At 36.9% G+C, this 14,160-nt stretch overlaps 1 protein-coding gene across 9 annotated transcripts in view; it reads right to left on the minus strand.

Annotated features, from left to right (window-relative positions):
- Positions 1 to 14,160, minus strand: part of LOC134476662 (zinc finger protein 420) — a 29,372-nt gene that overhangs the window by 10,214 nt on the left and 4,998 nt on the right. For 5 of the 9 annotated variants that reach the window (XM_063252083.1, XM_063252084.1, XM_063252086.1 and 2 more), the window contains exons 3-4: positions 7,485 to 7,573; positions 5,912 to 6,038 (exon numbers count right to left, since the gene is read on the minus strand). In XM_063252083.1, the coding sequence (XP_063108153.1) occupies positions 5,912 to 6,038; positions 7,485 to 7,493 (136 nt within the window). In that variant the 5' untranslated portion in view covers positions 7,494 to 7,573. Of the gene's footprint in view, positions 1 to 2,668; positions 2,789 to 5,911; positions 6,039 to 7,484; positions 7,574 to 8,932; positions 8,967 to 14,160 lie in introns of those variants that run through there. The other 4 variants (XM_063252090.1, XM_063252088.1, XM_063252091.1 and 1 more) reach the window with 2 other exon arrangements.

Below are 14,160 nucleotides of genomic sequence, written 5' to 3' on the forward strand. Positions count from 1 at the left end.
ATGGTAATGCTAAAACTTTGGCAACTCTTTTTTTTTTTTTGTCTTTTTTTCCTTTTTTATCGGTACCGGGGATCAAACTCACGATTGCCTGCTTGCAAGGCAGGCGCTTATGCCGCTGAGCTAAATCCCCAGCCCACTTTGGCAACTCTTAAGAGACTGAATCTTTAGGGTATAGTGGTATGCCATGGTTTAGATCTAGAATGTCTCCCACAAATCTCATGTGTACAGGGGCTTTTTGAAGTGCATTAATCCACTAATGAGTTCATAGGAGAATATGCAGTTAGAAGGTGGGGCTTGGGTCACTGTGAGGGATACCCTCAAAGGGTGTATTTTTCCCCTTGGTTCCTCCTTTTGCTCTCTGATTCCTGGCTGTCATGAGTTAAACAGCTTTCCTCTACTATTCTGTTTCTGACTTGGAGTAAATGAACATCTCCATCTTTAATCTGTGGGTGTCATACATTTTGTCCGAGCAACAGGAAAGTGGCTAAGACTCACCCAAAGTGAATCTGCAGATTCAATGAAATCCTTATTAAAATTCCAATGCCATTTAATGGAGATAGAAAAAAATACCAAAATTCATTTGGAACCACAAAAGAACTCCAAATATCCAAGGTAATCATTAACACAAAGAAGAAATCTGGATATATCACAGTACCTGAGTTTAAATAGTACTATAACACCCAATAAATAAATTAGCATGCTACTAACAAAAAAAAATAAGACACAGAAGGCCCAGAAATGAATCCACATATGGACAGTTAACTGATTTTCAACAAATATGTTAGGAATATACAACTGGAAGAGGATAGTCATGCTGAGAAAACTAGGTATTCACACAGAGCATAATGAAACTGTACTCTTATGCCATATACAAAAATCAACCCAAAATGTATTAAAAACTTAAATGTAAGACCAGAAACTATAAAAACAGTAGAAAAAAATCTTGGAAAATAACTATGTGACATGATTTTGGGCAATGATTTTCCTGTTGAATCCAAAAGCACAAGCAACAAAATCAAAATTAGAAAATGGTGGGGGGGGGGATTTAGCTCAGCTGCATAAGCACCTGCCTTGCAAGCAGGCAGTCGTGAGTTCGATCCCCAGTACCGATAAAAAGGAAAAAGACCAAAAAAAAAATTAGAAAATGGGATTAGGCCAGGGATTTAGCTCAGTGGCTCAAGTGCTTGCCTGCTAAGTACAAAGTCGTGAGTTCAATCCCCGGTACCAAAAAAAAAAAAAAAAAAAAAAAAACCAAAAAAACGCAAAACAAAACAAACAAAAAAAACCCCAAACCAAACAAGAAAAAAAAAATGGGATTATCACAACTTGAAAAGCTTCTTTCTGCATATCAAAGAAAATAATTCACAATGTAAAGAGACAATTTGTGAACTAGGAGAAAGTATTTGGGTACCATACATCTGATAAGGGAATAATATCCAAAATACATAAGAATCTCAACAATGTAACAGAAAGAAAAGTAAAAAACCAAATTAAAAAATGGGCAAGGGAACTACATAGACAATCCTAAAAGGAAAATACACAACAAGACAACAGATACATGAAGAAAATGTTCAATATGGCTAATAGAGAAACCACAATGACATTAATTCAATATTGTACTTAAACAGTGCATCAGATTTCTTGAAAAAATAATAAACATTAAAGTAACTATCCTTTTAAAAGTACATGAAGCTTAAAAGAAAGTAAAGAAGAACTAGAAGCACCATGATGATTGAGAATCACAAATTGGAACAGTAAACATGCTCTGAAGTTACAAGTTCACTGCTCTAAAAGTTGGCATCTTAACTGTTTGAAAAACTCAAAGAAAAAAGTCCTGGGTCCACAAAAGAACAGTATCTAGAAATAAATCTCTATACAAAAGCAGAACTAAGATTTACAATTTAGAAATAGGAAAAAAATATATCAACCTGATTTGAAAGGAAAATGATAAGAAACATGTCAGTCTTGGCCTAGACTTTAACAAAGAAAGAAAAAAATGCTACAGATACTTTATCTAAGAGGAGCCATGCAAACAGGAAACATCAATATAAGACTTCTTCCATAGAAAATGGAATTGTTAAATGGCACAATATAAATGCTTCAAGTACATGAAAATACAAAGTAAAAAGCAGAAATGATAAATTTAAAAGGATTTGGGGGAGGGGAAGAATATTAAAGTTTTAGGAATGAAACAACATGATCAATAAAAACCTTAAAAAGGGATATTACAAGCAGCCAGAAAAAATACCAATTACAAAAGGAACAATGAGACAGATGGCACACTTCTCAAAAGCATAGAAGCTAGAAGACAGTGGATAGCATCTCCCAAAGTGTGAGCAAAAGTAACTGTCAGTACAGAATTTTATACTCACATTATTAAGCAAGAATGGTAGTAAAGCAGATTATTTCACAACAATAAGAATAAAACCTCAGAACATTTACTAAAACAAAAAGCCTTCACTAATGTACTCTATCATAAATAAAATGATCCAAGAAGGAAGATATGATGGAACAGAAATAGTGTGTGAATAAAATAATCATGTGATTAAATTCACAAGAAAACATTTTAAAACAAAAGTACCACCCATTTTAGAAGTTTATAGAACTAAAATAACCAGATGACAGTACTTTAAATGAGAGAAATCAATAAAAGTTAAAGCACTCATACCTTTTCTTCCTGTTTTTTGAAACAGGTTTTCCCTATGTAGTCCAAGCTATCATTGAACTCACTTTGTAGTCTTCTTGGCCTCAAACTCATGATGATCCCCCTGCTTCAGCCTCCCAGGTGCTAAAAATACAAGTGCATGCCACTATGGCTGGCTTAAAATCCTTTATATTGTTCTGAGGGAGGGCAAACTGTGTTTAGTCTTTGTTAAATGAACTATATGTTAAGTTATACAAACAATAATGACAATGATTTACATAAAAAATAGAAATAATCACAAAATATTTACATTTATCAATAATGGCAGAGAAATTATTTCATTTACTTACAAATTGACAAAGACAACTTTGAAAAATAATATCATATGTATTACACAGTATGTGGCATTTTGTCTGGCTTCTTCCATTCAGCATGTTTTCAAAGTTCATTCATGTTGATGCATACATGTATCAAAGCTTTGTTTTTTTATTGCTTAATAATGTTCCACTGTTAGTCCACACCAAATTTTATTTATATATTCATCAGGTGATAGATATCTGGGTTGTTCTACCTTTTTGGTTATTTTGAATAATGAGTTACAGAGCATTTCTGTAATGATCTCTTGGTCACTGTCAGATTTCTTAATTTCTGCTGGTCTACTGTACATGAAATACCACCTCACTGTGATTTAATTTGCATTTGATTATTAATAAGGTTGATCACTTTTTCTTACGATTACATGCTATTTCTATTTTTTGAACTGCCTACAAATATATTTTATAGAATTTTCCAAAACATGAGGCTGGGGATTTAGCTCAGCGGCATAAGCACCTGCCTTGCAAGCAGGCAGTCGTGAGTTCGATCCCTGGTACCGATAAAAACGAAAAAGACAAAAAAAAAAAAAAAAAAGAATTTTCCAAAACAGTTATGTATCTTTTTCGTGTAGAAGCTCTTTATTTTCTGGATGCTAGTTTCATCACTACCTATATCCACTGCAGTACTTCATCCAATTTAAGGCTTGTCTTATTTTATAATGTTGTTTGATAAGAATTTCCATGCAGTCAAAAAAATTTTTTTTGTCTTTTTCATTTTTATCGGTACCGGGAATTGAACTCACGACCGCCTGCTTGCAAGGCAGGTGCTTATGCCGCTGAGCTAAATCCCCAGGCCCCTATGCAGTCAAATTTATCAATCTTTTAATGAACATTTTAAAAAGAACTAAATAGAACACTTAGAAACAATGTGGATCACTTCTAAATCTCTTATGAGTATCTCTTACTTGCCATTTTTATTATTTAAATTGCACCACTAGTTCTTATCTGTAGCTAATAATTCCAATGCATTTTTTGTTTTGTTTTGTTTTTTCTTTTTTCTTTTTTGCTATTATCCATCATTTATCTATGACTTGTTTCTTCAGGGTGAGCTCATCTTTTATTGATATTAATTTATACTTCTAAAGGTCTCTTACTTTTTTCAGCCAGGAGTTAGTGGATATCACTTTAGAACAGTGATGGCAAACCTTTTAGAGCCTGAATGCCAAAAGTTCAACTCAAAACCCACTTATTTATTACAAAGTGCCAATTAAACCTAAATACTTAGGTTTTACTTTAGAAAAAAACAACTCTACATTAACATCTTTTGTCTCAAAAGAAATACACAATAACATGTGTGCCACAGGTTTGCCACCAGTGCCTTACAGAATAAAAATTTCAGTGTTTAAAAAAATTGCTTAACTGTTTTTATTCCTTATTTACTTTTCGCAACACATAATTTTTTCTGTGCCTCCTATTAAAAACTAAATACTCCACCCCAGGCATTTATAGTAACTGCTCTATCTCCTAGGATACTGTTCCCCAGATACTGGTTTTATTCGTTTTCTTACTTTAGTCTTTCTTCAAACATTACCTTCTCAGAGAGCTTTTTCAAATTTTGCCCATTCAAAAAGTAGGTCACTTTTATTCACCATTACTATTTGTTTAACACACTTCACTTTATTAATGCTGCCTACTACCTATTGTTTTATTTATTTATATTTGTTTTCTGATTTATTTTGAAATTAGTTCACTAACAATGTAAATTTCATCAGGGTAGAAATATATATAGATCTGTATTTCTCCAATGCCTACAATACCCCTTGGCATAGAACAGGCCCTAAATAAGCATATTTTGAATAAATGGTCACATTTCAAGAATGGAGATCATGATAGTCTAAATTTTTTTTTGTCTTTTTCAGTTTTTATCGGTACCAGGGATCAAACTTACGACCGCTTGCTTGCAAGGCAGGCACTTATGCCACTGAGCTAAATTCCCAGCCTCAATGGTCTAAATTTTTAAAAATCTTGAAAGGAACTTACTTTCAAGTTTACGTAAAAGAGTTATCATTGGGGAAGTGAAGAGCCACCCACTCCTTTGAAAGTGGTAGTATTATATAATAAAAAAGCTACTAGGAAAAAGCAGAGATTAGATGGGATTCCTTATGGAAATCAAATTGAAAGGCTTTTCTTCTTAAGTCATACATAGACTTTTTCCTAAAAACTTATACTCTTTGGGAGAATGTACAATCTAACCAAGCATTCAGAAGAAAAAGAATGAAGAAGACACAGTTACATTCATTACCTGAGGAGTTGCAGAAGTAAAGCAATAACCTAGGTGGGTAAATCACTGATTAAAATTTTAATTGATATAGAACCTATCTTTTATTAAAATGCTACAGGTAAAATAATAAACTTTCTTAGATAATCATAGATTTTTCCCAATCCATTTTCTAATAAAATGTGATTCCAGAATATTCATTTAATGTAGAATGCAAAGTTCTTTGTATGTTACATTCAACTATTAAACACATGTATGAGAATGTGTTTAAGCAAGAAATTGTATTTAGTTGAGCTGTTAGTAAAATATAGTGTCACTATACAAAGAATATTAATTCCTTCAAAATGAAAATACTACACATTCCACATTGAATAAAGACAATTATCATAGGTAGTACGAAAGCCTTCTGAAGGATCAAGAAGATAAAGGTGCCTACGTTCCAATAATGTCAAACTATTCCTTTGAGAATAATAAATTTCACTTACTTTAAAAGTAACTTTATTTTTATTTTTTATTTTTTTGTACCAGGGATTGAACTCATGACCTCACGCTTGCCAAGCAGGTGCTTACACCGCTGAGCTAAATCCCTGGCCTTAAAAGTAACTTTAAAGTAATAGCAGAAAAAGCAGCCATTCCAAAATTAGATCCTGAGATACAAGGGACAGATAGCCTTACCTAGTGACACCAAGTTACTATAGTTCTCCAACATCACGTCTCTATATAAATCCCTTTGAGTAGAGTCCAGGCATTCCCACTCTTCCTGTGAGAAATCAACAGCAACATCTCTGAAGATCACTGATCTCTAAAACAAGAAACATAATAGAAGTGGGAGAAATAAACATGTTTTCAATAGAAGTTGAAATACAAGGAATAACAGAGGGAGGAGGCTATAAAAACTACATAGAGAAAGCTATGTAGCAAACAAATTGGTAAGTTTCTCATGTGGTGATTCAGTAAAGAAACTGGTGATTTTCAGGGCGGAGGGTTTAGCTCAATGGCATAAACACCTGCCTGGCAAGTGTGAGACCATGAGTTTGATCCCCAGTTCCCCCACCACCATCAAAATTTTAAAAATTGGTTATTTTGAAGTGCTAACATGTTCCTAACCTTGTTTCTATAGATATTTTCCATATATCAAACATCTCCATATACAGATAAACCTGGGAATTAACAAAGTAAATGCAATGTCCTAATTAAAAGAAATGGCATATTTAAGAACTTGGTAAAATATGTAAGTTTATATCATAGATTCTCAATAAACATTTATGTTTCTCTTCTTTTCTACTTAAGGAATAGGAAAAAATCATTCAGAAAGTTTTCTATAAAATCTTATAAGATCTGGACAGTATTAAAGAATTTATTGCTGGAGATATAGTGCAATACAGTACTTGCCTAGCAAAAGTGAGGCTGTGAGTTCAGTCCCCAGTACCAAAAACCAACCAAACAAACAAACAAAAAAACTTGAATTTATTAAAGCCTCTATTCATCACTATTTTACAGTATTATATCATAAACATTTTGCAGTGTCATCAGTAATCTAATTAATCTTTCTTACAGGCTAAAGAATAGCTCTATATAGAGGCCATATCTGATTTAATAAGCTTTTACATTTGAAGTTTTTAGGTTTCATAAACTCATAAATATTTCTTATTTTCTAATATTTCTTAGATTTATAATTTTCAACAAGTTATACAGGTGAATGATGATCTTTTTGATTACTATTTGTTACTTCTAACTGTACCGTTTTCTCATTCTAGGCAACAGAAAAAGAAAACAACTCAAATGTACACATTCAAGATCAGTGCATGCTAAATTTCAAAATGATCCAATTATTGTTAATAATCAACTGTATATTCCTAGAGAAGATATTTCCTCCCCTGTATTAAGTCTGTAACATTAAACATTTATAAAACATGAGATCTTGTAAGATACTGAGATGAAACCTAGTCAAGATCAATTCCTATGGGATACCTGGGTTTAAAGAGAAATTCAAAGATTTCTCATATGTGATATCATTTATTAGCCTTCTCTAGCTTATAAAATCAGAAAACTTTACCTTTGTTAGATTAGTTCTCCTAGTCAAAGACATTAAGTACATAAATATAGTTAATTAGATAGACACAATTATGAAAGACACTATTACTTACAAAATAGAACATAATAGAAAGTATAAAGCTAGGAAGTTTTAGGAATAAGGAATGTTAACACACACACCTTGTAAAAAAGCAACTAAAAAGAAATGGTTCACCTGAAACATGGTTTTTAGATCTGCAAGTAGTGTTCAGTCTTCTTCCAGATTCCTGTCTTACAGAAGCAGACAGCCTGAAAAAGGTAGAACTGGAGAAGAGAAAACAGAACCATGAGACCAGGTTTTTTGCAAGCCCCCAAATGATTAAGTTGAAATTATTTTTGTTGGTCATTTTCTGCTGTCTCTTGCCCCCAAACTCCATGAGGATGTCTTGACAGTCATGCCTAATAACAGGCCTCCAAATGGAGATGCTTGAGCTAGAAACACAGATATGCTTAAGAACACAATTGGCAAAAACGGCCTGAATCCTTGACTTCAACTTTCTTTGTGACTATAATACATTCCATGTGTATGAAGGGAAAAGCACTTTCCCTGCAAGGCCTGCTGTGACTGCCTTTGGTGGAGCTGAGAGCTCACACTTAGGAACTGTGATAGGAGTCCCTCTTCATCAACTGCAGAAAGCACTTTTTTCAACACACAAGGAAAAGTCACCAAAATAAATCAGATGTTGTGCCACAAAACTTATACCAAAAACTACTTGAAAAATGGAATCATGCAGAGTATATTCTTTGTTCCTTAGCCACATGATATTAAATTAGGAAATGGTAACAGTAAGAGGTCCAGAAAAATCCCCAATATTTGGAAAGTAAATACTTCTACATTAAGCCATGGGTCAAAAGAGGTAATAAAACATATTTGAAAGTATGTTGAACTGAATGACTTATTATAACAAATGTTGTAGTCTGCAGCAAAAGCAACAATTAAAGCAAGGTTTATAATTTTAAATATTTATAGTGTATTAGAAAAAATAGGAAGTGAAAGATCGATGATTTAGGATCCCACCTGAATAAAGTGTTTTATAGTTTAATTTGATTTAAAAAAGAATGGTTCTCTTTATAAAAATATCCCTAATAATAAATGCAGAAGAAGTGACAAGAATTAAAACATAATTTTGTAATGTCTGATAAAATAATCTAGCATCAAATAAAGGCATCAATGGCTACTAAATCACATTCAAGGAAACAAGTGAGTGTAAAGGTACGGATTCGTAATTGTAGCTCTAGGGAGGCTAAGGCAAGAGGACAGTTGTGAGTTTGAGGCCAGCCCAGCCTACATATGTGAATTCAAGGCCAGCCTGAAATACATAGTGAGACCCTGGCCCAAAAAGGAAAAAAATGAAGGAAGGAGAAAAGAAGGAAGGAAGGAAGCAAGAAAACAAGCAACCTGTAGCATACCGCATCACAGAAACACATATCACCGTGTACAAAAGACTAGTGCAAAACAAAAAATAAACTGAATCTGTTCAAGCCTCTATAATAATTACACAATTGTTTACAAAAATTCAGGGGTGGAAAAGCATTTCAAGACACCAGAGCTAACCTATTAACAAAATCCAGAATATTAGTAACTGTAGAAGGGGCCAGGGATATAGCTCAGTGGCACAGTACCTGTCTGGCAAGCACAAAGTCATGAGTTTGATTCCTGGTACCAAAAAAAAAAAAAAAAAGGTAAGAAAACAAGTGGAAAAACTTACAGATTTTAAAAATTAAGAAAAATATGACACTATTATAATAAATAGTCATTGGCTCTTGATCCTAATAAAATGTAAAATGCTTATGGGCAATGGGAAAATGTAAACACTAGCTTTTTCATGACATTAAGAGAATACTGAGTTTTTTCTTTTTAGTAGTGATTATATATTTTAACTATAAAGTTCTGTCTTTCAGACATATGTATCAAAATATTTGTGGATGAACTATATTACCTGAAATTTTCTTCAAATTATCCCATGTTGGTGGTTTCACTTTGTTTTGAAGGGGGATGGGAGGAGCGGAGCTACAGATAAAACACATTTAGCCATAAAATGATACTTATTGAAGCAGGATGATGGGAAGATTACATGGGCATTCACTACGCTACATTTTTTAGTTTTGTACGTTCTTTAGTTTTTTCCATAAAAAAAGTTTTTAAAAGGCAACACATTTAGGACCTTTCCTGTCTGTCAGGAGCCATTCTTATTCCCCATTACTTTTTTGCAGTAAATTTTCATACTCTTAAAAATAAAAAGTTTTTTAAAAACCCTGAGATTCCACATATGAACAATGAATGATATCTCAGAGGACAGTTTTTTTGGTAATTGTTAATTTTTCAGGTTTTTCTTTTTATGTTTTTTAAATTATGCTAGCATGTAGTATTTTGATCTTACAGTTTTATCTGGATGTCCCTCTAAAGGCTCATGCACTCATAGGTGGAGTTTTGGGGAGATGATTGGTTCATGGGTGGTATGTGATACGGATTAGTGCACTGATGAGTTGATAGCTAAATGTGATGTTGGAAGATGAACTCTGATCAGAGGAGGTGATCACTGAAAGCAGGGGCTGGAAGATTACATCCTCTTCCCTTCTCTCTTGATTGTTCTCTGCTTCCTGCCACCACTATATGCTTCTGCCATAGAGTCCTTCCTTAAAAGCCAGACAACTATGGACTAAACCTCTACAAACCGTAATCCAGACTAAACGTCTTCACCTTTAACTTTTGGGTGTCACGTATTTTGTTCCAGCAGTGAGAAAGTAACTAAGATATTTGACATCAGAAAACAGATACCTTTTGAAATCAGAAACAAGGGCATGCACATTTGTAAAAACAAAACAAACTGTAGGGAGTGGCGCAACCACCCCGCTACGTGTCTCCCCGCCTCTCCCTCCTATGGGCACATAATGCACCTACATTAACCATAATCCTCTCCTACTTAACGTCATGTACACGGATGTGACGATGACCCATCAGAGATCACCCCATAGCCTCTTCCTGTCCCACTGGCCCGCCCAGTGACCACTTTATTACTAAAGGAGGCTTGATCGGATTCTCTTGACTTGTCTCCGTCTCTCTGTCTCCGGCCCTGTCTGTGTTAATCCCTGTTCCTTCTCCAGGAAACTGCCCCGTGGATCCGGATTGACCCATGGAACAGGTCAAGTGGCGCCCATCGTGGGGCTCCTGGCACAAAGGGCTCAATGAGGGAGCCGTCCTGAGACACACGTGTAAAAGTGAAACTAAAAGTTTTGTGACCAATGCTACGTGGGAGCCTGCTGTGCCGCTAGAGTCATGGTAAGTGGACAGTGATCCTTTTCCCTTTTCTCCGGCATGGGTCAGGCATTAAGTGACCATAATGCTTTGTATCAAGTTTAAGTAAAGCTTTAAAGACAAGAGGGATAAAGGCTAAAGAAAAAGATTTATTGCAGTATTTTCAATTTATTCATAAGGTTTGCCCTTGGTTTCCTTTAGAGGGCTCTATTGATGCAAAAAGATGGGAAAGAGTAGGAGATGCATTAAAGGATTACTATCGGGTCTTTGGCCCTGAAAAGGCCCTAGTTACAGCCTTTGCCTACTGGAACCTAATCTTGGAGGTACTTACACAGTGCTGCTGAGACCCTCAAATTGATAAAACAATCACCCAAGGTGAAGCCGCTTTATGTGCTTCCACTTCGCCAACATCGCTGCCTTCAGGAGATGAATCTAAACCTTCTTGCCCCTCCACTGAGTCAAATGATACGTTAAAAAAGCCCCAAGATAGCGGCCTGCCACCATCCGAGCCCATACCACCTGAGGCCCACCACAACTCTTTATATCCCAACCTCGCTCCTTTACAAGAGATTGATTGGAAATAATTAGCAGAAGAAGCTAGCCGACATCACTCGGACCCTATCATAGTCCCCATTTCTATAAAACCACCCCCTTGCTACGATAAGACACCCAAATTGTCTGGCCCCTCTACTGCACTTCTCGACTTAAGAGTCAGAGATCCATGACTTGCAACAACAGGTACAATTAGAACAAGAAAAACAAAGACTCATTCTGCAACTCCAAAGTTTACAAATGAGCAATTTAGATGCCACCCCTAAGATGGCACCAGCTTCTAAAATGGCACTTGCCTCACTTCCGCCACAACAGGGTGGGCCCCTCCCCAAAATGGTGTTTCTGGTGACAGAAACAAATGTACCTCCCCAAGATGGCGCCGCACAGCCGCAAGACGACGCAGACGCCACACCGCTAGCTCCACAAATCATTAGGACCCATAGGCCATTCACAGTGGCAGCTTTAAAAGAATTAAAGACAGCGGTTGCCCAATATGGCCCTACAGCTGCTTTCACTCTTGCTGTTTTAGATTCTATGACCCAAGGTTGGATTATTCCAAATGAATGGAGGGATCTAGCCAAAGCTACTCTCTCTGGGGGCAATTATTTACTCTGGAAGTCTGAATTTATGGAACAACGTGAAAATACAGCTAGAGATAATGCCGCTAGACAAAAGCCCTGGACCCTTCCCATGTTAACGGGAATTGGGGATTTTAACACCAAAGAGGCCCAAATGAGATATGATCCTGGTCTGTTTGCACAACTTAATGCAGCCGCTACAAGGGCTTGGAGAAAACTTCCCTCCAGGGGTGATGTAACCTCCTCCCTCACCCAAATTAGACAAAAACCAGAAGAACCATTCTCTGATTTTGTCTTGTACAGGCAGCCAAGCGCCTTTTTGGCACCGTTGAAACTAATGTGGCCCTAATTAAACAATTAGCCTATGAAAATGCAACATCAGCTTGCCAAGCCGCAATTTGGCCTCATAAAAAAAAAGGAAGATCTGTCTGGCTACATACGACTATGCGCCGACATAGGCCCCGCCTACCACCAGGGTCTAGCTATGGCCGCCACAGTCAAACAAGTCTTTCTTGCGCAAAAAAATAATGGTACATGCTTTAAATGCGACCATTTGGGACACTTTGTACGGGACTGCCCTCTAAACAACAGCAGGGCCGCCTCTTGGTCGATTGTGGTAAGCTAGCCCACCTAACCCTCACTCAGTATACAGTACTCTGGAAATGTCATCCCAAGCCCCAGGTAGTGCCAATTGACCCACAAGGCCAAGGCATTGCTGAACGTGCACATCGTCCTCTCAAACTCACTATTGATAAAGTCAAAGGGAGATCATGGTACCCTATCCAAGGATCCCCCAGACATATTCTATCTCATGCCTTATTCATCCTTAATTTTTTAAATTTGGATGCTTCTGGACAGTCAGCAGCCACGCATTTTTGGCATATTGAAACACAAAAGCAACTTGCTTCTGTACTATGGAGAGACCCCCTGACTAATTCATGACATGGCCCTGACCCCGTTCTCATATGGGGACGTGGTTCAGTGTGCATATATTCCCGCCAAGACAAAGAGGCTAGATGGCTCCCCAAACACCTCGTTAGGCAAATTAATGAGCCAAATAATAATAACCCCCAAAAAGGCCCAGGACATACCCTGAGGCAACTTCTTGTGCTTCCTTACAGAAAATGCCAAACCGATGGATTACGTGGTACCTTCTCGAGAACCTCCTTGGACCATCCTTGACCAATGGTGGATTTGGACCTCCCATCACAAATGGCCTCTAACTCCTTCTCCATGCTCTGGGGAGCGCTCTTCCCCTACCTAGCACCCTTCCTGGGGCCCCTAGCTGCCTTGTTGCTTCTCCTCTCCTCTCAGAGGATTATGACACTCATTACTAATTGGATAGACGCGTTTATGACAAAGCCCATTCAGGTACACTATCACCAGCTGGAGATGGCAAATTAACAAACCTACAGGGAAAGAATTGCCACGAGTGGCCCATATGACGATGTTGTCTAACTGCCCTGAGATAATGGACAGGCAGCCAGAGATGGGCAACTAGGACATACATGCCACAACACCAGCTGCCTAAGACAGGCACAGGACCAACTGCTGTCCTGCAAGCCCATGACGGGTAAGGCCCAGTTGGCTTCATGTAATGAGGTCCTTGACCTAAGACAGGCGCTGTCCTCACAGGGCCTGCCATACTCCTCATTAAAAAATATAGACAGGGAGGAGATGTAGGGAACAGCATGACCACCCCGCCGCTGTCTTCCCGCCTCTCCCTCCTATGGGCACATAATATGCCTACATTAACCATAATCCTCTCCTACTTACGTCACATACACGGACGTGATGATGACCCATCAGAGATCACCCCATAGCCTCTTCCTGTCCCACCAGCCCGCCCCTGCCCTATAAAAGCAGCAACCACTTTATTAATAAAGAAGGCTTGATCGGATTTTCTCAACTTGTCTCCAGCTCTCTGTCTCCGGCCCTGTCTGTGTTAATCCCTGTTCCATCTCCAGGAAACTGCCCTGCGGATCCAGATTGACCCGTGGGCCAGATCAACAAACAAACAAAAAAAACAGATTCTCAGGCTCAATGGTAGAAGGCATTCTTTGCATGTCCAAAGAACTGGGTTCTATCTCTGACACAAATAAAATAAATGAGAAGGTGCATGGGAAGGGGAAGAAAAGAATGTTTAACAGTATAAATTCTAAGACAATTTTCTAAAAATTGGGTAATGGAAGGAAAGATAGGGGAATAAGTAAGTGAAAAAATGAACCAATTTTATTATTACTCAATTCAAGTAGAAGATATGTGAAAAATATTAAAATAAACTAAAAGTAGGACACATCTAGAAATCTGCCCCAAACATAAGCTCCACAAATAAAAAAATCATATATTCAATTACTCATGGCATCATATAATGTCAAAATATTAGACAAAACAAATGGTTATTCATAAGACTTGTTGAATAAATTATTCTCCTAAGCAAGAAAATATGCAGCTATAAAATAAAA

Source organism: Cavia porcellus, unplaced genomic scaffold, assembly GCF_034190915.1.
Source record: "Cavia porcellus strain 051 isolate PalLab524CR breed Dunkin Hartley unplaced genomic scaffold, mCavPor4.1 scaffold_7, whole genome shotgun sequence".
Lineage (NCBI taxonomy): Eukaryota > Metazoa > Chordata > Mammalia > Rodentia > Caviidae > Cavia > Cavia porcellus.